Source organism: Melanerpes formicivorus, unplaced genomic scaffold (genome assembly GCF_026170545.1).
Source record: "Melanerpes formicivorus ecotype bairdi unplaced genomic scaffold, bMelFor1.0.p_v2 SCAF_22, whole genome shotgun sequence".
NCBI classification, from domain to species: Eukaryota; Metazoa; Chordata; class Aves; order Piciformes; family Picidae; genus Melanerpes; species Melanerpes formicivorus.
The window spans coordinates 11,270,162-11,292,002 of NW_027142374.1; the positions used below are offsets into that span (position 1 = coordinate 11,270,162).

Consider the following 21,841-nt stretch of genomic DNA (forward strand, 5'->3'; position numbering starts at 1 on the left):
ATCATCTCTCTTTTCTAGGAAAAAAGATTCAGTGCAACAACCAAAAAAAAAGGTTATTTTCCTGAAAAATGATTTTAACCAACTCTGTTCTCCACTTGACCAGATTTGTCCCCAGAGCACATGCTAACTTCATCATGCGGTATAATAAAAGTCCCATGAATTCCCTGTGTTCTCAGAGAGATTAAATAGCTATTATAATATACATTTCCCATCTATTAGTCCATGGCTTCTTACCAGGCAGCCATCAGAGATACTGTAAACTGGGAATAACTTGACATCTGATGTTAATTATTGAAATACAAGGCAAGCAAGGCAAGAAGAACCCCAAAAGATACACAACTAATTTGCTTTTTATCTCAAAAATGACACAAATTACATACCAGCAGTTTCTTCTGACCCAAGTTTTAGAAGCAAAAAGATCACAAAAACTTTGTCTTGCCTTTATTGCAGTTTTTAACATCTTCATGCTGTATTTATCCCAGCAGCAAATATCTTCATGATGTCTTATTCTAAAGTAATGCAGGCTGTTAGAGGTGGCTATTGTCAAATTGTCATCTTTTATCTTTTATAGCTAAGTAACATGTCAAGTGATGTTATAAGCAATATTGTGTTCAGAGGACATTGCAGGCTAAAGACCAATGCTGTTGGAGTCTTACATCAGGTAGAGCACTGGACTGGTATTCAAGGGGGTTTTATCCCATTCTGGCATTGTTTTGCTGAATGACCTTGAACATCTTGCTTTGCTTTTCTATGCCTTTGTTTCCCCAGCTGTAAAAGATGGATAATTGTGTTTGGATGAATATGTGAAGTACTTTGAGGCAGACTGCTTGTGATGTTTCCTAAAAGCATCCCAGTAGGAAATTTTAACGAGGACTAGTTCCCATTAAAGTATAATGTGTACTAAACAAACATGTGAGAACTCTGTTAGTAGCCATTACAACTCAGTGTGGCTCTTAGCAGCCTGGTGTGTGCTCCTGGCTTCACACGTTAGCTTGGGCAGTCTGGATGCTGAGCTCATTCTCCAGTGATTCAGCTGAAGTCCTGGCTTGGCAGCTCACATCAGCTCATCTGCTGGCTTCACAAATGTAAACCCAGAGTTAAATAATTTTGAGGGTGCTAGAGTCTGCCAAATGGGGTACAAGGTATCTAGTATAGCAGTTCTCACATGCTGCACACAGCATTTGATACGCTTTGCCAACACAGGAGTTTCAAACTGCACCAGCTCATTAAAAGTTGATTAATCCTCTGTAAAGTCACTACATAATTCCCTTGTAGAATAATTATGATTATAGCCTCAAATGGATTTTGGATGGTGATTTCAGATGGACAGTAGATGGAGTAAATGGATATAGCTAAGTAATAGGTAATGATTGAAAAAAAAATGAGGCATCCTTAATATTAGAGTGGTTATAATTGGAAATGCATGATGTGGAATTGTGCAATGGATTAGAGCAAATAAAGCTTGGAAAGATCATAACCTTTTTGTCTTTCCTTGCTAATTTTAGATTTGATCTACAAAATAGAGCTTGCTGGAGGACTGGGAGCCATCCTTCTTCTGCTTATTTTGCTCGTGACCATCTATAAGTGCTACAACATAGAGTTAATGCTGTTCTACAGACAGAACTTTGGAGGAGACGAAGCAGCTGATGGTAAGCAGTTGCTCAGGAGACTCAGTATGTGCAAAGGGAATATTTCAGAGACCCAAAGTGATGCAACTTCTAGACTGAAATGAATCCCAAAAGATACCTGCTACTGGGCTGAGTTCAAACTACTAAGCACCCAACAATGTAAAGCCATAAGACTTTCACCCAAAGCTCTCTGAGATCAGTGAATCTTGCCACTGAAATGCCACTGGGCCAGGCATTAAGCAAATGGGAGTCAGAAGAATTGTTCACAAGTGTCTTACAGAGAATCAAATGTAATTTCTGAACTGACTCCTCTGGAGACCTCTTCATGTTCACGTGCTCCAGTGCCATACATACCCAGGCTCTCTTCTGCTGAGATCCACAGAGTATGTGGGCAGCCCTTTCATCAGGTATTTTTCATTAACCGCTTCCATTGAATTGTCTTCAGGCTGCCAACTAACTCCTGTAACTAGTGAGGGGTGATAGTTATTGAGGCTAACTAGGTACCTCAGATAATTGGGAGACTATGAACAGCTTAGTGGAAATGTACATCTTGCCTGGGGAGTGTGTTTAGGAATAGACTAGGCTGGTTTTCAATGTTTTCCCCCACCTTCCATGTCATTAGCATACATTCTGTTTGATGCCTAAAGCTAAACATGTATTTTTAAATTGAAGCTTTAATTCTTCTGAATATAGATCACTTCTGCTCCTGTGAAGCTGGAGTAGGCCTTGGGAAACCAAATGCAAGTGCTTTAAATCCTATTATTATATTCTTAATACTTAGAATGCATTATTAATAGGCATTTAACCAGTATCTGCTAAAGATCTGAAGTGCAGTGTTCAATTAGAGGTACTTTTCAGAGCCCTCTGCAAAATTTGGGAGTCATGTAGGAAGCCTGAAAGGGTCTATCTAGAAACAGTAAAGTGTTTGAGAGAAAAGCAGGGAAAGCCTGTCTCCCATTGTGCCAAAACAATGTGCAGTTGCACAGACATGTTAACTTTCTGCAGATAGCATTACTGTTATCAAAAATAATGTGTTGCTGTTTAACACTGGGTAGGTGTGGAGTTTTGGAGAATGGCTGGAATGGCATCCAAGGGATTTTAGAATGTGGAATGATAAATGGTAGGAATAGAGGGGAGGAAACGTCCTCTTTTTCAATCTTCACATGAGAGTGGGAGAACCTTAAATTATGCTTGTGTTGTACTATACAATACTGCACAATATTTATACTGATACCTAGGAGAAAGTGAAGGATGAAATTCTGTGAGTTTGGAAGTAATTTACCTCTGACACCTTGGGATTGTACTAGCATAACATCCCTGGTTCACACCAACAAAAAATGTCCCAAAGTGGTAACTTCTTCCAGATTGCTTTGATTCATTTATCTCATGTTTTTAGTGTGAAGCTGCTGCATCTTTATTCATGTAACCTCCTTGAGTCAATCACTTTTTAATTTATGGAGCAGTATTATTTTCTAGTTGTTTGGAGGACGCCCCCTGAGTACCTAGGGGATTTTGTGTGCGTGTTACCCTGAAAACAACCTTTTATTTTTCCAGTGCATTGTTTTGGAACTATTGCAGCTTTGTGCCTGATTCTGATCCTGCATAATGAAAGATGGAGACAGAATGTTACTGAAGTCAAAGTATGTAACAGGGATGTTTCTTCTTATGTAGGCTACAGTGGGAACATGCAGCGCTCCCATGAGCAGTCAGCTGCTGAGGTGCAGTTGCAGGGCCCATACATTTATGACACACACTTCTTTACAAAAGAAGCTTTGCAACTCAGCAGATTTGCTTTATTCCTATTTCTAAAATAAGCAATGCTGGATGCATTCACTTCCTGTCTTGTACACAGCATTGTTTTTAGAGAAAATGACACTGAGGGTTAAGGGAAACCATTTAGAAAATGGATCCAAACAGTGCTGCATCCAAAGCACTCAGAGCAAGTGGTGAGCAAGCATGGGTAGATCCTTCTGCTGTCTTGTGTGTGTCGAGCTTGTGAAGAGGGAGTTGAGTCCATAGAGATGTAACACAGAGTACAGACTCACAGCAGCCCAGGGGAACTCATTCAGGGTTACAGATATTGAGAATAGAAGTGACTGGGGAGGGCAGCTGGAAGGGGCAGGAAGCTCAAGGGCTGCCTGCACATAACCCATGCCTGGTTTCTATGCTGCTTTGCAACCAGGCATGTCAGCGCTCTGGGGCTTGCTTTGCTGCCTTTGCAGAGCTCTGAAATGCTTGTGGGAATGCTCACCTGGTGGCTGGCTTCTCTTAAAAGCTTTTGGCAGGCTTCATTACAGACAAAGTAACAGGTATTGGACAGATCTCCAAAGCTGACTTGCCTTTGGTTTTTTGCTGTTCTTTTGTCATGTCTCCACCAGTAATTACTATTTTTATAGGCTGTTGATTTCAGATACATATCAACAAGCCAGGTGGGCATCCTCCTGTACAGCTACAGTGACACTGGGCAAATTGCCTTGCGCAAACATGTAATTACTCACATGCTTTGTCTGTAGCTCTGACCCTCATGGGTCTGGCTTTGCATCAAGAATTACAAGAAAGTAGCCATCCTTTCAAGGTCATCAAAGAATGTATTGTATTTTTATTAGCTATTCTTTTTTCCTTTTTATCAGAGTATATTGATGATTTTTTAGAGGCCCTACAAGAAATCTGGTGAGGGACCTTTTAGGGTGTCAGGTAATGATAGGACTAGGGGGAATGGAGCAAAAGTAGAAATGGGGAGATTCAGATTGGATGTTAGGAAGAAATTCTTCACCATGTGGGTAGTGAGGCACTGGAACAGGTTGCCTGGGGAGGTGGTAGAAGCCTCATCCCTGGAGGTTTTTAAGGCCAGGCTGGATGTGGCTGTGAGCGACCTGATCTAGTGTGAAGTGTCCCTGCCTGTGGCAGGGGGTTGGAACTGAATGATCCTTGAAGACCCCACCCAAGCCTAACAATTCTTTGATTTTAACTGCATTAATCATCTTCCATGTGCACTGTTGTGTACAGATAATTGGTACTCAGCAATCTTACATTCATGCAGTTTTGTCCTCACAACATTAACTATTTGCTTTTTCATTTTCTGTAAATAATGGCAGCTGTGCTCTACCCTGGAGACTGAATTGCTGAAGGTTGGCTTTTGCAATATACTGTTTTTCATTACTGTAGATGAATAACACAGAAAATATCACTAAGGTGGTCTGATCCCAGCAGGGATCTCAAGAACAACAGTGGTGCCACTTCTAACCCATGGCACCAAGTACCCCATCAAGTCTCCTCCTGAACACCTTCAATGATGGCGACTCCACCACCTCCCCGGGCAGCCCATTCCATAAACCTTTATTAGAATAAACCAAACCAGGTTGGAAGAGACCTTCAAGATCATCGTGTCCAACCCATCAACCAATCCAACCCACCCTGTTCCTGTCAGAGCTGCCAGCTCTTAGATCTGTGTTTCACATGCAGAAACTTGGAGACATCCATCAGTGCTGTACAGGAGGAGGAGGACTTGTGCTGCTCTTTCTAGCCAAGCCACTGTATTGCAGCCCTGTGGTTCTCATGTGGCATTTCCTTGGTCCCCTTTGTCACCCACTGCCTGCCTCCACCTTTGGATGAGGCTTTGCCTCCACCCCTCAGCTGCAGACAGAATGAAGGGGCAAGTCCCTCTCTGCACCCCATTTGCTCTCGTTACTTCTCTCTTTCATGATCCAAACCCCAAGTATTTCCAATGTCCCAGACCATGTGATCTCTGAAATTCTGATACTGATTTTTAAAACTACAGGGCTTTCAGGAAAAAAAAATATGCTTTGGACTAGTTTGTATCTTGTTGTTTTCTGCATAATCATTATCCATTTAAGTCATGTATTTCCTCACAGTTACTTGTGCAAGGAAGTTTTCCTTACTCAAAACTTTACAAACTTCCTAAGCTCAAGAACTTTTCCAAGCTTAGAACTTTCACATAATCATAGCACTCTTGAGGCATAGGAGTTGAAAGATTTCCATTGCCAATATGTGAAGGATTAAAGTGCAAAGTTCCAGCTTTACTGTTTGTATAGAAATTTTGCCCACGACTGTTTCAGACGTGCAACGAATACATAAGCCACACAAAGCAGAGTTACACTAATGAGCTCAACGTGCAGAAGAAAATGGAAAGGATATCCTTTGGATCTGAAAAATCTCTCTGTGGAAGACAAATTGTATATTCCTCTGAAAAGTCCTGATTTTGTTGGGACATGCTTGATCCTTTCATGAAATCATACAGTTTACAAGTACTTCCCTGCATTCTTTATAGTGCTCTTGCAAACGGCAAGCTGAACATGAGTTTGTTTTCTTGCAGACAACAAGGAGTATGACGCCTATCTTTCATACACCAAAGTGGATCCTGATGCATTAGATTGTGAGAATACTGAGGAGGAGCAGTTTGCACTTGAAATTCTGCCAGATGTTCTAGAAAAGCACTACGGATATAAGCTCTTCATCCCGGATAGGGACCTGATCCCTAGTGGCAGTAAGTATTTCTGACCTTTCAGTTTTAACTCTTTCATGTGCCATAAAGGTCTGGACTGTGTGATACGTACTAGATATGGGAAACCTGCCTTTGTGTAGTGGTTGTGAGGACTGGAATTTTCCGCAGTACTGCAAACTGGAGCTCTAGGTCACAACTTGTTCCTGCCCCACTGAAATGGAAGAAACTGCCACTGATTTCAGCAGAGGCAGGAGCTGGACCATTTTACAGGGAAGGCTGCAACACTGGAAGCCATGCTGTAGTCCAAAATCTGTGCATCAGACACAGGTCACTAAGCAGGAGACTTCTAAAAAACATTTTGTAGTCTCTGTTTTATCATTGAAAACAGGATTCTTATTTTTCCAGTAATTGTTTGTCATCTACAGCAGCTTTACTGGGGCAAAATCATCTTTCCCACTGGCTTTTGGGTTGTTCCTAACTTCAAAGTCTCATTAAAAGCTGCCATAGTTTTCCAGTTAATATTATAGGTGCCATTTTTTCATTAGAGTTTTGACCAAGTGTTGTATTTCTGAGCACTACTGTGGAAGTAAGTGATACTAATTCTTCAGAGGACTACATACAGCCCAGTGATCTGATGTTTTCTATGCTGGCAGTGAAATACAATCATCCATTTCAAATCAGTTTTGCTGCCATGTCTGAAGATTCAGCCTTTGGATGTCTGTACCAACAGTTACTACCTTCCTAGCTGTAGTTATGGCATCTCTTCTTCAAGACTCATTTTCTGACAAGTCAAAAAGGACCATGAATCCTATGCATCATGTTGATGAATTTTTAATGCACAATATGTTTGCTGTAATATCACATTTATTTGAAATACTACCCTTGTGAAAAATAAGGGGGGTTATGAATTCTCTCTGCAAATGACTTCTGTGAAAAATCTACAGAAAGAAGGTCATATTCTTTTCTAATATGCTGCTGCACAGGAAATAGGAACAAGAAAGCAAAGCAATGGCTGTGCTGGAGCAGATGTCCCCAAACGTGAAACAGCTAGAGCATGGCTGCATTAGCAATCTGCCTGCCAAAAGACTTGAAATTGCTGCCTTGCTACTGCCAGACCCCAGTGCCTGTCCCAGAAGTTCCCCCCTGACATTTGAGGGTCCTGGAAACAGTATTCTGAATCCTATACCCATTTAATGCCTTGAATTGATCCATGTGCCTTTGCAGCTCCCAGGTTAGAGCTGCTTCCCTTATTCTGCTGCCCCTACAAGATGTGAGTTTTACTCCCTTAGTGACATATTCCAGAAAGAGGACTTGACTCACAGCCTTCTTGTTTCTCACAGTACAACCGATAGCAATGACTTGTTAGATATTATTAAGAGGAAATGGATCTTTTTGTGTTAAAAATCACAGCTGTTGTAAGTAATTTTTTCATATCCAACAATATAGCAGGGGTACACTTAGCAATTATACAAGGGAATTAGAGAATTTAAAGCTAGCCCTTCAGTGATAACTACACTGAAGCATGGATTAATCTGAAATTAGATTCTTTCCATTTGCTGTACCAGCCAGCATGGTATTTTGTCTATTTTTGTCAGTCAGACATGCAGCAAATACTTGTCATCACTTTGGGTATTCATTAAACCTCTCCTGAAAATGTAGGGTACCTGAAAATGTCAGTTCTCATTTATGAACATTCACAGAATTAATACCTCTTTTCTCCTCTCAAACTCACTTCTGCAGCCTTATGAAAGGGCCTGATTCTAGCACATGGAGCTTCAAGAACGCTTAATCAGACATAATGACAATGCAGAATAAAATGCGGAAGTGAAATGAGTGTGATTTGCATGCTTTAGCTTTGAAAAAGATGTGGGTGAAGGTACTTTATTTTGAGGGGGCAAGAGGGAGGGGGAGATGCTGGGGAAGCGGAGAAGACTGAGACTCCTGTATTTGTAAGCTCTCCATGCGCTCTGGAGAAGTGGAATGCAGCTGTGTTCTGCCTAATGCTCATCAGCCTTACAAGGACTTGCAGTGCTTAGTGAAGAGAGAAAGCAGTGGGATGTGGTGTGGACCTGTTAGAAACTTCAGAGGTAAACATAACATATTTTAGAGTGGCTCTCTCAAAAAGTAGCACATATGAAAAAATATTAGACTCTTCATATGACAACAGGGTGGATCACAGTTATCTTTTTTCTAGGGTTTATCTCTTCTGACGTGTGCTGCTTTTCCTTGTCTTTTGGTGTAAATGACTTTCGGTGTGATGCAATGCTTTCCCACTCTCCATTCTGACATATTTCCTTCTCTATCTTGTGTACTTAAATGTGTGCCATTCCATCAGCATAGCCAATAATGTGTGTTTTGCAAGGCTGGTTGTTTCATACAATGTCTGCAGTGCCAAGGTGCTGCCACAGGAGGGTGTGCATTGTTGTGCTTCCTTCCTGGCATGAAGCTCTGCGTACAGCTGCTACTTGGGTTTGAGAGCAAGCAAAAAATAGATGTTAAGTAGTATTTCATTCACTTTCTTGTGTGCTTCTCTGAACAAACTAAAGAGCTGACTTCAGAAAAACTCAGCAGCAAGTTTGATTATGTCTTTGTCCAGCTGGTTCATCTTTAACCTCTAGGGAAAAGCTGTGATAGGCTCTGCATATCCCTGTGCAGCCGAGGGAGAAATTGCAGCCAGACGTGGCTTCGCTGGGATGTGCACATCCAGCAGCAGGCTCCTTCACACTGCATATCTGAGCTCTGTGTTACTGCTCTGCGCTGAGGACTGTCTCTGTCAGGCGTGCTCATGGACTGACTGTGCTGCCCTGAGGACAGAGGTGACTGGTGTGGGGAATGAGGTCATCTCTTCACCATTGGGAAGCAGACCCGTGGCATCTAGAGCTCAGGTCAGGTGGTGCTGAGTCATGTTTCACAGTAGATGTTGGTTTCTGTGCCCTGCTGGGATACAAATGTTTTGTATCCGGAGGAGTGTTTTGCCCTAGTGGTAGAATCGCCATGAAGGGGATGTCAGGGACCTTGGTGCTGCCTGAGAGCAGCATAGATGGATCCGGCTCCCCAAACTGGTGAGGTGGAAAAGGGGCTCAAAGCAGGGGCTCTGCTGTTTCTCTGCTCTCCTCATGCAGAAGTCCCTGTGGCCATGCAGGCTGGAAGATGAGAGGGGTGACAAGCTAGGGAGCTGTGACATGCTTGTAAGTGGCAAGACCAAGTTTGTAACCTAAGATTTGAGTTGCATGTTATCCTAAGTACTACAGTAGCTAGTCTTTATTTGGGCTTAGCTGAGTGTTCTTCATTCTGTCAGAGCTGACAGCACATGCACCTTTCTGCCCAGGTGACTAATGCATAATTGAACATGCCAGTCTGTCACCCCCTAAAATGCAGTTGCAGTTAGTGAAGTTTTAGAAGTTACTTTTTTATTACTAGTTTTCAAGGCTTCCCCCCCCCAACGTTTTCCCACAGCAAGCACTCTCAAGCCCTGTGAGCTTTTTAATCCAGTGTTAGGAGACTGAAGAGAGATTGGGGGAGAGGAAATAAGAATAGCTGTTTTAACCTGAGCTATTTTCTTTCTTGCTAAGAACAATGTGTCTACAGAAAGAAAGATCTATTTGAACTTGACTCTGCTAAAACTGGGACTATCAGAGGAAGATATTCTTCTCAAATGGTTTCTGCAAATTACTTTAAACCCCAAAAGTGAAGAGATCAAAACTGTGCAGCTGCATTTTTAATACCAACACTACAAATCTATTAGAGCATCATCTAGATGCTCTGTAAGCATATGCGCATTTGATCTTAATGGGATTGAAAACCCACCAACAATTCACTACAGCTCAACCCAAGTTACAGAGAGCAGGCACTGGAAGGAGCAACTGAGATGAAATAAAAATCCTTGCTCTTACCTGAAAAATGAGAGATTGTCAACGCAACAGGAGAGTGCCTAAGGCATATGATAAAAAGCACCCAACAGTCAGCATTGCACTTCTGGCCCTTTTTACTTTTGTCTGCCCATCTGTGTGGGGTTTGCCTGGTGAATTCCAGCTTCCTGGCTGCCTAGATGAAGACAACACAGATGGACTGTTTTCCTGGGATTCCCAAGGAGCTATAACTAGGTATGGGACATCATTTATGTGGAGTGGGAGTAAAGTACCCAGCTCCATTAACTCCTTTTCAAAGTTCCTTGTTGTTTACTCTATGAATCTTACACTTCCCGCCAGACATGGGTGGAGGTGGCAGGGATACAGAGGAATTAACAGCTGGATACAGAGGAATTAACAGCTGGAAGTGTAAGAAATCAAAACAAAAGCCAGAAAGGTTGGCTACCCTGCAGCAGCCCACTAAAGGCCACCAGGGAGCTGGAGCACACAGTGTAAGAAGAGAGCCTAAAAGAACTGTTCTTCTCGAAGATAAGACCAACAAAGACAAAGCCAAGGAGGAAGAATCTTATCATCGTCTTTCCAGTGGAAAGCACAAAGGTAGAGACTGACTCTTCCCAGGGGCATAGTTGTTGAACAAGAGGCCAGGAGTACAAACTACAACACTGAAAATTTTGTGTAAGATTTAGAAAACTTTTCTCACTGTGAGAATGATTAGATGCTGGAACAGAACCCAGAGACACTGAGAAGAAACCTCTAACTTTGGAGGTCTTGGAGTACTGACAAGGCCCCGAGCAATCTTGGTTGGTCCTGCTTTGGGCAGGGAGCGTATTGACCTGGAGACCTCAGCAGCCCCCTTCTAAGCTGTTTTATGAATTTTTTATTCTAAATATCCAGAATTTTTATTCCAACATCTGTTACCAAAGCATTTTCACCAGAATCACTCACCTCAGACACTTCAGCCTGCAAGGAGACATCCCAAAGCTCCCTTTTCCTTCTCCATTAACCCTCCTTTCTTTACCACATCAAATACAGCAAGTCTGGCAATGGCTGAGGGAGTGCTCTGCTGAGAGGGCAATGTGTCCTGCTGATCTACATTGCTTATTTCTTCATGTTGAGCTCATCAACTGTCCCTTAGCTTACACTGGGATTGGACCCTCTATGGTAAAGGGCCACCAGGAGTACTGTGGCCAGCTCTGGTGCCTCACACAAGAAGGACGTGGACCTGATGGAACAGAGGAGGGCCACAGAAGTGATCAGGGGGCACCTCTCCTACAAGGACAGGCTGAGGGAGCTGGGGTTGTTCAGCATAGAGAAGGAAAGGCTCTGGAGAGACATTCCAGTACCTGAAGGGGGCCTACAAGAAGGCAGGAAAAGGACTGTTTGCAAAGGCTTGTAGTGATAGGATGAGGGGCAATGTTTTGAAATTAGAGAAGAGTGGATTTAGATTGGACATTAGGAGGAAGTTCTTTACCATGAAGGTAGTAGAACACTATTACAGGTTGCCCAGGGAAGTAGTTGAAGCCCCATCCTTGGAGATATTCAAGGTCAGGCTCAATACAGCTCTGGGCAACCTGATTTAATGGAGAGTGTCCCTGCTCATTGCAGGGGTGTTGTACTAGATGACCTTTGGAGGTTCCTTCTAGCCCAGACCATTCTATGATCCTGTTGCCACTCTCCTCTGTGTTTTTGCAGTTCCAGCTGCATTGCTGTTCTGGTCTGACCAAACAGATTAACAAATAGGAAAAGGAAGACATGCAATTGTTTTTGTTATAATAATGTAATCAGAGTAAGAGTTTGGGAACTATTCAGCTGGGAAACCAGGACTAAATTATTCTTCTATAAATAACTTTCTCAAGTGATAGTCATACTGCCAAAAGCAGAAAGGGTGGTTATTTTCAGACTGCCAGGAACCAGCCAATATGGGGTTGATAATAAGGATTCTTTGGACCTTGTAGTGCTGCAGACCATGCTTCCCAAAATTATCCCTAGAACTTTATATGATTTCTGATGTTCCTTCCCTCTCCCTCAACTGCTTCTGCAGATCATCTGAATTTGGTCAGTCAGTCATTTCTTTGTGTAAGCAACTCAGTGTCCGTGGTGGTCATTCATTTCCTTGTTCTTAGTCTGTTTTCATACTAGGTTGTCTGGGTTTCCTTCCATCCTGTGGTTAGTGCAGCTCATTCAAGATTCAACAGGCAGTTCTGCATGATTTAAATGCAAATGGGATGCATGTCTTGGACTTCTCTCCCTCAGTGCTTCAAACTACAGTGCAGCATCATTGCATGTTGACTGTGTTTGGTGAACATATATTTGCTGTTGGGTGATCTGTCTTCATTACTAAAGGCCAACCACACAAAACCTGTTTGTTTATGAGTCTGAAGTCTCGCTGTCATTACCTCCTTGGGCATTTCATTGAACATCACACAAGTATATTACTGATAGAGCTACCTTTTTAACAGGTTTTGTGCCATATTGCAAAATGGTGCTTCAGGGGTGGGAAAAGAATTAAAGTGTAAAGTATTCTTTTTTTAATAAAATCTAGTGGGTTAATTCTAATGCTGACATTTTATTTCTACATTCTAGTTTATGATAAAGCACAACATGAATAATTCTATACTGATTCTCTCAAGGTTATTTTTCTCTCCCCTCACAATGACATGTCATTGAAGTTTACACATCCTGCAGCAAAAGTGAAGTTTCACCAGCATGATATTTATCTGATGGAAATATGTTGTAATCTTACAGTTTATCCTAGCTGATGATGTCATTCGTGAAATCCCAGCTCTGTTGTTTTTCTCTTGAAAGTGAACCAGAGCCATTGCCTGGTAGTTATTTCTTAGCTCACTGGAAAAGTGAAAACAACCCTTTCTCCATTGTTTGTGGCAATACAGACTGTTTGGATTTAATACCTTCTAATGGACTCGACACTTGAGGCAGAGAACTGAACCTACAGCATCTTGAGCAATCTCACACTCTGAGTGAAAGGGGAGTGAATGATTTAGCAACTCATATGTTTATGCAGTCAGTCTAGTACCACTGGAAAAGAAACAACTTGCATATCTACAGACAGGAATCTGTGTCCCCTCGTGCTTTTCCTCACAGAAATGTTGAACACATTGCAGAGTGCACCCAATGGAACCACATGCTCCAGCAAAGTTGTCACCTGCCTTTAGTAGTAGTCCCAAGCTGAAGTTACTGGGAGTACTAAGTACTTCTGGGCCAGATGGCTGAGGAATGCATTTGCCTTTTCATTTGGGTTTCCAGTTTCCTGTAGTACAGTGTATTTTGTCCTCAGTGCACCAACAAACCCTCTGTACATTGGCCATGTCTGTCAGTGAAACACAGCTGCAAACTTGGAATTTGAAGGAGCACCTGGTGGTCATTTGTGAAGGTGTCTGTTTGGTAATCTGTAGAAAGAGATCTAACTTGTTGTACTATCCAGTGAGGAAGGTGAGCGTGCCCAATTCTGGGAGAGGCACAGAGGGGAGAAGTATCCATCTGAGAAAATAGAGACTTTTTCCTGTCTGCTTCACACCTCATTCCCTCTTTGACTAAAGCAAAGTCTGGTGAGTTTTTGATGGAGATGGTATCATGGATTATTGCCGGGTTCTTGCTGTTGAAATTATTGCCACTGGATATTTGAAGAGATGAAAGTGGAGTGATTTTTTTTTTGCCTGTTTTGTTGTTGTTTTTAAATTGGATGCATATAGGAGGTGCATGGCTGTGCTTAGCACTAACCTGGATGTGTGGTGCTGACCGGTGCTGTGTCCTGCAGAGAACTGTGTTCTGAGTTGTTTGAAGGAGGGATGAATATGTCTCAGGAAAGATGCATGATAGTTTGTTGTTTTACTGTATCTTGCAGATTCAACCTCTAATGATGAAGCTTCCCACCTAAATTCTTTCTTTTTGGGAGCAGAAAGAAAGGAAGAAAATGAAGAGTCTGAGCTGTTGATACATTGGGATAATCTCTTTCCATTGTATTGAACATTTCTACCTTTCCTTAAGTTTTGTTTCACCAGTTCTGCTTATCATTTTCTCATTGTTGCTGATCCTCTCCCCTCTCCGCTGCCTCTCCCATGGATTTTAATGTTGGATCTTTTTCATTAATGAGTAACTATTTTACCAGAGCAATGTGGGGGTTTTCCTCATAAACTATTTTAAGAAAACAAAACAAAACTGTAAATGCTGCATGATTAAAGAGTCATAAAACATTAACTAAAAGTCAGGATTGTTGCATAGACATTTGTAATGTATGTGTATGTCTTAAATTTCTGTGTGTCTGTGGGATGTTTGCAATTGCCTCTCTTTTCCATTTGTGAAAGAAACTCTTCTTGCTGCTAAGTGGTGAAATACATCATTGGTTAAGGCAGATTTGATGCTAACTATGCCTTCAGTCTCAAGAAAATAAGCTATTTTAGAATGTTCCTGTTGGCCTATTTTGTAGCTACTTACTTTACTGGAAGTGGTGTGAATACGCATGCTGTGGTACAGTGCCTGGACTATAAAAATGAGTCTTGCAGTAACAGATGTTGATTAATGATGTTATTTGTAACTGTTGTTCCTGCTAGAGGGCAGTGTGTGTAAGAGAGGCCCTGCCCTGTGCTGAGTAAAGATCTGTTCTGTGCAGCTCTTGTGTCCAAGTCTTCATTTCTAACACATGCTTCTCCTCTGTTGTCAGGCAGCACATTCTGAGTAGCATGGTCGAGAGGTTCATGTAGTTTAAAAAAAGCACAACTGTATCCTGTCTCTGAGCTCACAATCATCATGCAGTACAAACAGTGAACACTTTTCTCACCTCGGTGGTTTGATTCCAAGTGATTTAATTTTTCTGGTCTTGACCCAAAACCCGTTGAAACTTGTTGAAGTCTGTTCATTTGAATGGGTTTTGGATCAGGTCTGTAAGCGGATCTCTTTCCCATCCTGTTCCATGTCAGACCAGTGTAATTTGCTTGTCTTTCCTACCGTCCCTGGGACAAGTGAAATTCAGGGATCCAAGTCCAAGAATATTATATACTTTAATAAGCTGACATCATGGAGCTAATGATGGGGCTGGAAGTTCTGCTTACACTGATCATTTGCAACTACTTGGCATGCATGAATAAAAGAAGAATGCCGTTTCCTTTGTCACTGATGTCTCAACAAATAAACACCTCCAATATGTTTAAATTTTCCATTTGTTCCTGTCACTTGTGGAGTTTCTGTTAACACCTTGGGGTACATAGAAGCACAGGTTTGTGGTATTAAAACAGACCACTAGGCCACAGACAATGTTTTTGTGCTTTGGTGGTCAATACCTAACGAAGAAAGAGTTACCGTGATGCTTCTATGCAATAGCACAAGTTCTGCATGTGATGAGGGTTGATTTCTTTTCGAGCTCTTGCAAGTTGCAGTTCATACACCCTGCAGCATCTTCATGTCCTTGCATCTGAAACACAAGAACTGTTTCCCAGAGTGTGCTTCCCTCAATGCAATGTTAATCATAACCAGTGTTAATGTGAAAATTTACACAAACATTACATTGATCCTGACCTATATTTTTTTCAGTAAGTGAACTGTGTATTTTTAGTCCCCTATGCATCTACACGGTGAGGATATTATGCAAATGTCATTCTGTTGAGATGAACAGGGAAAACCAGTAAAGGATGGAGGGTGTTATTAAGGAGTTTCCTATATGTACTCCATAAATAGAAATGAGTTGTGACACACAATCCTATTTTTGTTAGCGTATATGTGAAATGCCCCTTGTTTTAATTGGTGTGGATCAGTAACCTCTAGGATTTTGTTGTACTTGATTGCAAGCCTGATGTTTTGATACAATAGACTTCTTTATTCTTTACTCTTTCTCTCTTTCTATAATTTGTAGCCTACATTGAAGATCTCACAAGATGTGTTGAACAAAGCAGAAGACTCATTATCGTGTTAACTCCAGACTATGTTCTCAGGAGAGGATGGAGTATTTTTGAGATGGAAAACAGACTCCATAACATGCTAGTCAGTGGAGAAATCAAAGTTATTTTGATTGAGTGTACTGAATTAAAAGGGAAAGTGAACTATCATGAAGTGGAAACTTTAAAGCACACCATCAAACTTCTCTCAGTGGTCAAGTGGAAAGGACCAAAAAGCAGCAAACTGAATTCTAAGTTTTGGAAGCGCCTAGTCTTTGAAATGCCAGGGAAGAAAAAGGAGGTGGTGTCTCGGCATCAGGTCCTGGATTCTGCAGAGCAGGGACTTTTTGGAGACCTTCAGACTGTACCCTCTCTTGCTGTCACAGGCACTTCTGCCACGCTGGTAGAATCGCAGGCTGATTTAGCTGATTACCATCAAGCAGACTCTGTGCAAATGAGACATTACTGCAGAGGATATGAATATGATGTGTCAGCAGCAACATTGCCAATAGCTTCCATAAGCAACCATCACACATACTGTAACATACCTTTGACACTACTAAACGGACAGCTACCTCTTAACAACACCATGAAGGATTCCCAAGAGTTTCACAGGAACAACCCGTTGCTACCTTTATCAGCAAAGGAACTTAGCTTCACCAGTGACATTTGGTAGTGAAGATCAGGACTCTTTTGAGATGCTTCATGACGACCATGAAGATATGTTTTTAAAGAACTTTGCCCTAACCCCATGGGGTGAGAAAACATATTTGAAGCAGCAGCAGCAGCAGCACACTTGTTTGCTTTTCTACTTGAACTTTTTTGTTTATGTTTACAAATTATTGACAAAGGGGGCATTCTTTTGTAACTCAGTAATGTCCTTCCTGTCTTTTAATGTACAGTTTTATTGCTTCTTTAAAAAGGAGGGGGGGGAATAGGAAACAAAAAAAAAAACCACCATCATTTTACAGTAGGTTTACAATCTGGGGTGGATAAAAGGTCACTGTATATGATCTCCAACGTTCATGCATATTTACGTAGTAGTATTTAAAATCCATGGAAGTTGTTGGGTTATTCACATAGACTTCAGTACAGCTTGAAAGTCTAATCATGCTGCGAAAATGATCATCTCCTGCACAGACCACAAGAGGTAGATCATTCTCAAAAGGAAGGAGGAGGAAACCTTCCCAGTACCACTGTCTCGCATTTTAGAAGATGACCAGCTGAAACAATGCAGATGAAGCTTTATCAATAAAGTGCAAAGTAACAGTTAACTGCAGAATTAAATCACCTGCTCACATCAGCATCTCTTCCTTTTATTATTGAGGCACGTTTGTATTCCTGGTCAGTGGTCAGCAGTGTGGTTTGATGAAGCAACTTAGTGGAATACCAGAGGATGCTTAGGAGGATTTTAAACAGTTTTTCAATTGATCATAGATTATTCCAGACTTTTTTGCAGATTTAAAATGCCTTTTTAAAACCAATTAAGTATAAATTTATCTGACAGTTCGTTCATTTGAAATTTCTTAAGATCTCTTGAGCTCTTCTAAGATTTGTAGTAAAGGCAGTGTGATTTTGCATAGGAATTTTTCCACCCCCCCCAAACCCAGTAGTTGCAATTTCAAATTAACCTATTTCTGAGAACATCAGCAATAGAAAACAATTACTACAGCAATATTCTTAGATGAAGTGCTAAATTATTCAGGTTTACTAACGTCAATTGCAGTGATAATCACCTAGGACAGTTCTTTCTATTTATTTACCTGTCAGTTTATGTACATTTTTGAATATGGCTGAAGCAGGAATGTTTCTGTTCTCTCTGCAACTAGCAAAAAGTGAGGTTTTGAAGTAGCTGGTAAGGTCTTGCATTTTCACTCCTGTGAGTGATCCTGTCAGTCAGATAGGATGCTCTCCTTCATCAGCAATGGAAGGCATCCTTGCTTCTTGTGAACGAGAAGTATACAGGTACTCAGCATCAGGCGTTACTACTCAAGAGAGCTGAGTTTTCTTTGGGCCAGTATGCTTCATGGAGATTTCCATACTCACTTGATTAAGGGTTTCAGAGTCAGACCATGGAGACAACAGTATTCAGGGGAAAAGCTCTAAATAATCAAGGCAGAAGCCAGTTTTGCAGGTTTTGACTTGGCTTTAATGAAAATACAGTAGACATGAGAGTTTTGTCTCAGTAAGATCTGCCAGAGCAAGTTCTCCAAAATATTTTTGTGGCAGGCAACCTTGCCTGTATTTCCGTATGTTTTTAGTGTTGTTCTCTTTGATTGCATGAACAAAGTTAACACTCTGCACTCAGCTGCCTGTGGTTTCATCAGCAAACAAGTTTGGTAAATCCTTGACATTTTGCAGTGGTTCCTAAATTGTACCCTACAGTCAAATGGAAACAAACACTGACCTAAGACTTTAAAGTATCCAGAATTGGCCCAAAGGCCATGAGAATGATCTCAAACGTGCAATAATTCATAGAGGTCGGTATTTTTCCATTGCTTCTTTCCCCCAGCTCTGCATTCTGTGCCCTCTTACACCAGTTATTATCTGTAAGGTTTTCATTAGGTTCTAAATAATACATGTTTCTCTTGTTTGTTTGGGGTTGGTTTTTTTATCCCTAGCGTTATTATGCATTTGACACTGACACTGAAAATGGAAATCTAGAGAAGAATATTAATTTATTACACAGCATAGGACTCTAACTTGCTCTTTTGTGAAGCTAAGTTCTGAACATATAGGTGTTTAATAGACTTATTTTTCTACTGAGAAAGAGAGAGATTTAACCTTCCTTATAAATCTATGTATTTCAACCTCCTCCCAGAAATTTACTAAACTTGCACTGTTTTCTAAGTGTTACAGACTGTGTTTACACTGGCTATGTTCTTTAATGCAAAGTGTAATTTAAAGAAGGAAAAAAAAACAAAACCAACCTAAAAGAATACCCTGCATGAAAAAAAAGAGCTGCATATGTTGAAATGAAAAGCTGTACTTTTCATTATTTTCCTTTCTCCACATTACTCTAGAATCTGGTTAATTCACATAGAATGTTCAGTGAGGTTTTAAGCCTACTAGTTCTGTATGAAGCATGCAAACTCCAGAAAAAAGAAGAAAAAGAGAAAAAAAAAAGAAAGAAAAAAAATATATGCAGGTTGGTCTGCTTCTTTTATTTACAATGATTAAATATGGGTAGCAAATTAATTTTCTGGGTGGCAATAGGGTCTCTTAGAGCGGTAGCTGTTGCAAAGCAAACTGCAGTCATGGCTGCATTGAGGTAAGATGAAAAGAACAGTTTTTCTGTCGTTTTGCAGAAGCACATTGTGTGTGTGTGTGTGTCTGTGTCTGTGTATCGATATCTTTTAGTTATAGATGACAAGTCACAAGCTGCTTTAAGATTTCAGAGTGTGTATTGAGTGCCACAACAATATATACATGAATCGGAACCGCCTGTTCCCCTCTGCTTTTAGTATTCGGATGAGGGCCTGAGCTCGGGAGGCCTCTTGTTGACTCAGTTTCACCTAATACCAGTATGATATGCTAGAGGCCAAGCGTTTCCCTAAGTAGCACTTAAGGGTCTGAAAAAAAATATTGTGAAACAGAGAAATGCATCTGTCAGTAGGACTTGGGTGGCACAGGCATGGGAGCTTGTCCCACTGTAAAAGTCATCTCCGTGGCAGCTCTCCAGCAGCTCTCTCATGATGGTAGTGACAGCTGGATCAGGGCCTTGGTGGCAAAAATGTTCCAGCTCATCTGTGTGAACGTTGTTAGCTGAAATGGAAGGGCATAAGGGCATTTTATGTTTCTCTCTCACGCCAAAGCCATGTACATATTCAGCTGGATTTATCAGGGCCAGGACACTCCCATGTGTGCCTGGTGCTGCATCTCACTTGTGTGACTCTGCAGCCCTTGCCACCCCTGGATTGTTTGGCTGTGCCTTCCCCAGCCACAAAATCACCAGCAGCAAATGTCCTTACTGCAGCCATGTGGGGCTTCTAATTTGGGGCACATTCATTTTAATGATGGTTTATTGTAGTGCTTGGAAACTGCTGTTTGTGTACTTCCCTTTGTGTGTGATGTGCTTCAGAAGAAGTTATGGTTTGAAGGTTGTATATAAAATGAGACAGAAACTGGAAATCTGTTCAGCCTCTATAGATTTTATGTTCCTAAAGAGAGTTCAACGAGGAAACAAAGTAATTTTAAGTTAAGAGAGTGAATATTGACAGTTCTTGGGTACTGTGTGCTGGACCGGTGTTTTAATAATTAATATTGCTTTCTCTAGATTGTGGATAAGAAACCTTTATAAAGATGTTGTCACAATCTGCCTACAGGTCTGCTCCAAAGCCCATTCAAACCAACAGAAAGAGTTCCATCCAATTCAGCAGACTTGGGATACGGTCATAAAACCTGAGGTTGACTGTGTACGGCTGAATAAAAAAGACAAAAGGGAGAGAAAGAAGTCAAGAGACTAAGAAGCATTTACTTATTTAATCTGCCTATAATCAAGCCTGGGTTTGTTCCTGTTTGGTGCAGATATGCTCCAAGACCATCCAGCCTTGGGAAAGGAATTTTGTTCGTTCTTTGTTATAAACAAGATAAGGACATGGGAACAAATAACAGATACTTTCGGGGGCAGGGGGGGAAAGGGAAAAACAAAAAACCCTAACCAAACATGATTTTTAAGGGCTTCTGCTGTGCTCCCAGTAGTTCCTTTGATTCAACAGGCTTGCTTTATTCACCCAAGGCCTAAGCACATACTTACATTCCCCTTAATTCAGTGAGAAATACTCTACTGAGCAGGGGCCTGGAAGGGTAGTTGAGCAGCAGAAATCATGGCATTTAGCAGCCTTTAGAATTGTGCCCTTACGGAGAGCCTCAGAGCAGCTTTGCTGATTCAGCCTCTGAATAGATGTGTCATGGCAGAGCAGCTGTCAGGTCTCTCAGTCCTGGTTACAAGAGAGAAAGTCTTTAATGCTTGGTAGTCTGGCAGTGACATCTCCCTGGGAACTCAGTCAGTGGTAGAGGGGAGAACAATGGCCTTTTTCATTGTGTCCCAGTTGGGCAACTGGGAGCTTAACCCATGTGCAGTGGCCATGGGCTGGCTCGGTTAGAAATGCTATCTGCAAGAAAGCTCTACCTCCATGGAGCTATTTGTGCATCTTGTCTTGCACACCCTTCATCTTTTGTGTACCCTTGGAGGTTCATGATAGGCCTGCAAAGTTACTGGGACGCTAAGATATAAGCAGAAAGCATGAAGAAGGGAAGGAAGAAACCAGCAGAGTCCAAGGGTTTTCCAGGCAGAAGCACTGATTCAGTACAGCACCATGACCGCTCTTGCATGACTGCATCATCTTTGTCCACTGTTCAGTGGATGCTGAGCAAAGTTCCCCAGAGAAGTCTCATTTCTTTCCACATAATTTCTTTCCAGCTCAGTTGCTTCAGAATGCCTGTCTGGATAACGTTAAGATTAAATGTCAGTTTCCTCTTGGATGAGAAACTTTTGTGGTTTCTTCTTTACATGTGTGTAAAATCCCCACAGAGTAAAAACTCATGCCTTTTCTGAACCTGTGGCTCTGAAATTTGCATGTAGTGACAGATGTGTTACTGGACCACCGCTGGGATGAGGTGACTGGTTTCTGTGGTACAGTGCATCCCATCACTGGAGAGTATAACTTCTGGCTCTAGCATTTCAGCAAACCAGCTGCTCAATTCTGCATTTGCAGGGTTCTACCAGAAGTACATTTTCACTAAGCCTGGTCCAGAGTCAGGAGGGAAATGGATACCAAATTATGCTGCTTGGGACTGTCCCAAGTTCTGCAGCTCTTACCACAGGTAGTTGCTGGGTGCTCTATCAGTTTGCATCGGTACTGTTGCCAGGGGTCTCAGTTTTGCAGTCTGCTGAGTAGTGTGAGTACAGGCAGAGCCTGTTTCACCAAAGTCCATGAGAGTTAGTCCTGGCCTTTAGCTCTTGTACTCCAACATTAGTTAGATATGACTGTGAGA

General features: G+C 41.6%; 1 protein-coding gene across 5 annotated transcripts in view; it reads left to right on the top strand.

Moving 5' to 3' along the window:
* The window catches only part of IL1RAPL2 (interleukin 1 receptor accessory protein like 2), a 399,620-nt gene extending 379,337 nt beyond the window's left edge, over window positions 1–20,283 (top strand). For all 5 annotated transcript variants that reach the window (XM_068152163.1, XM_068152165.1, XM_068152164.1 and 2 more), the window contains 3 exons: window positions 1,506–1,649; window positions 5,962–6,132; window positions 15,823–20,283. In XM_068152163.1, the coding sequence (XP_068008264.1) occupies window positions 1,506–1,649; window positions 5,962–6,132; window positions 15,823–16,520 (1,013 nt within the window). In that variant the 3' untranslated portion in view covers window positions 16,521–20,283. The remainder of the gene's footprint in view (window positions 1–1,505; window positions 1,650–5,961; window positions 6,133–15,822) is intronic.
* Window positions 20,284–21,841: the final 1,558 nt, after the last annotated feature.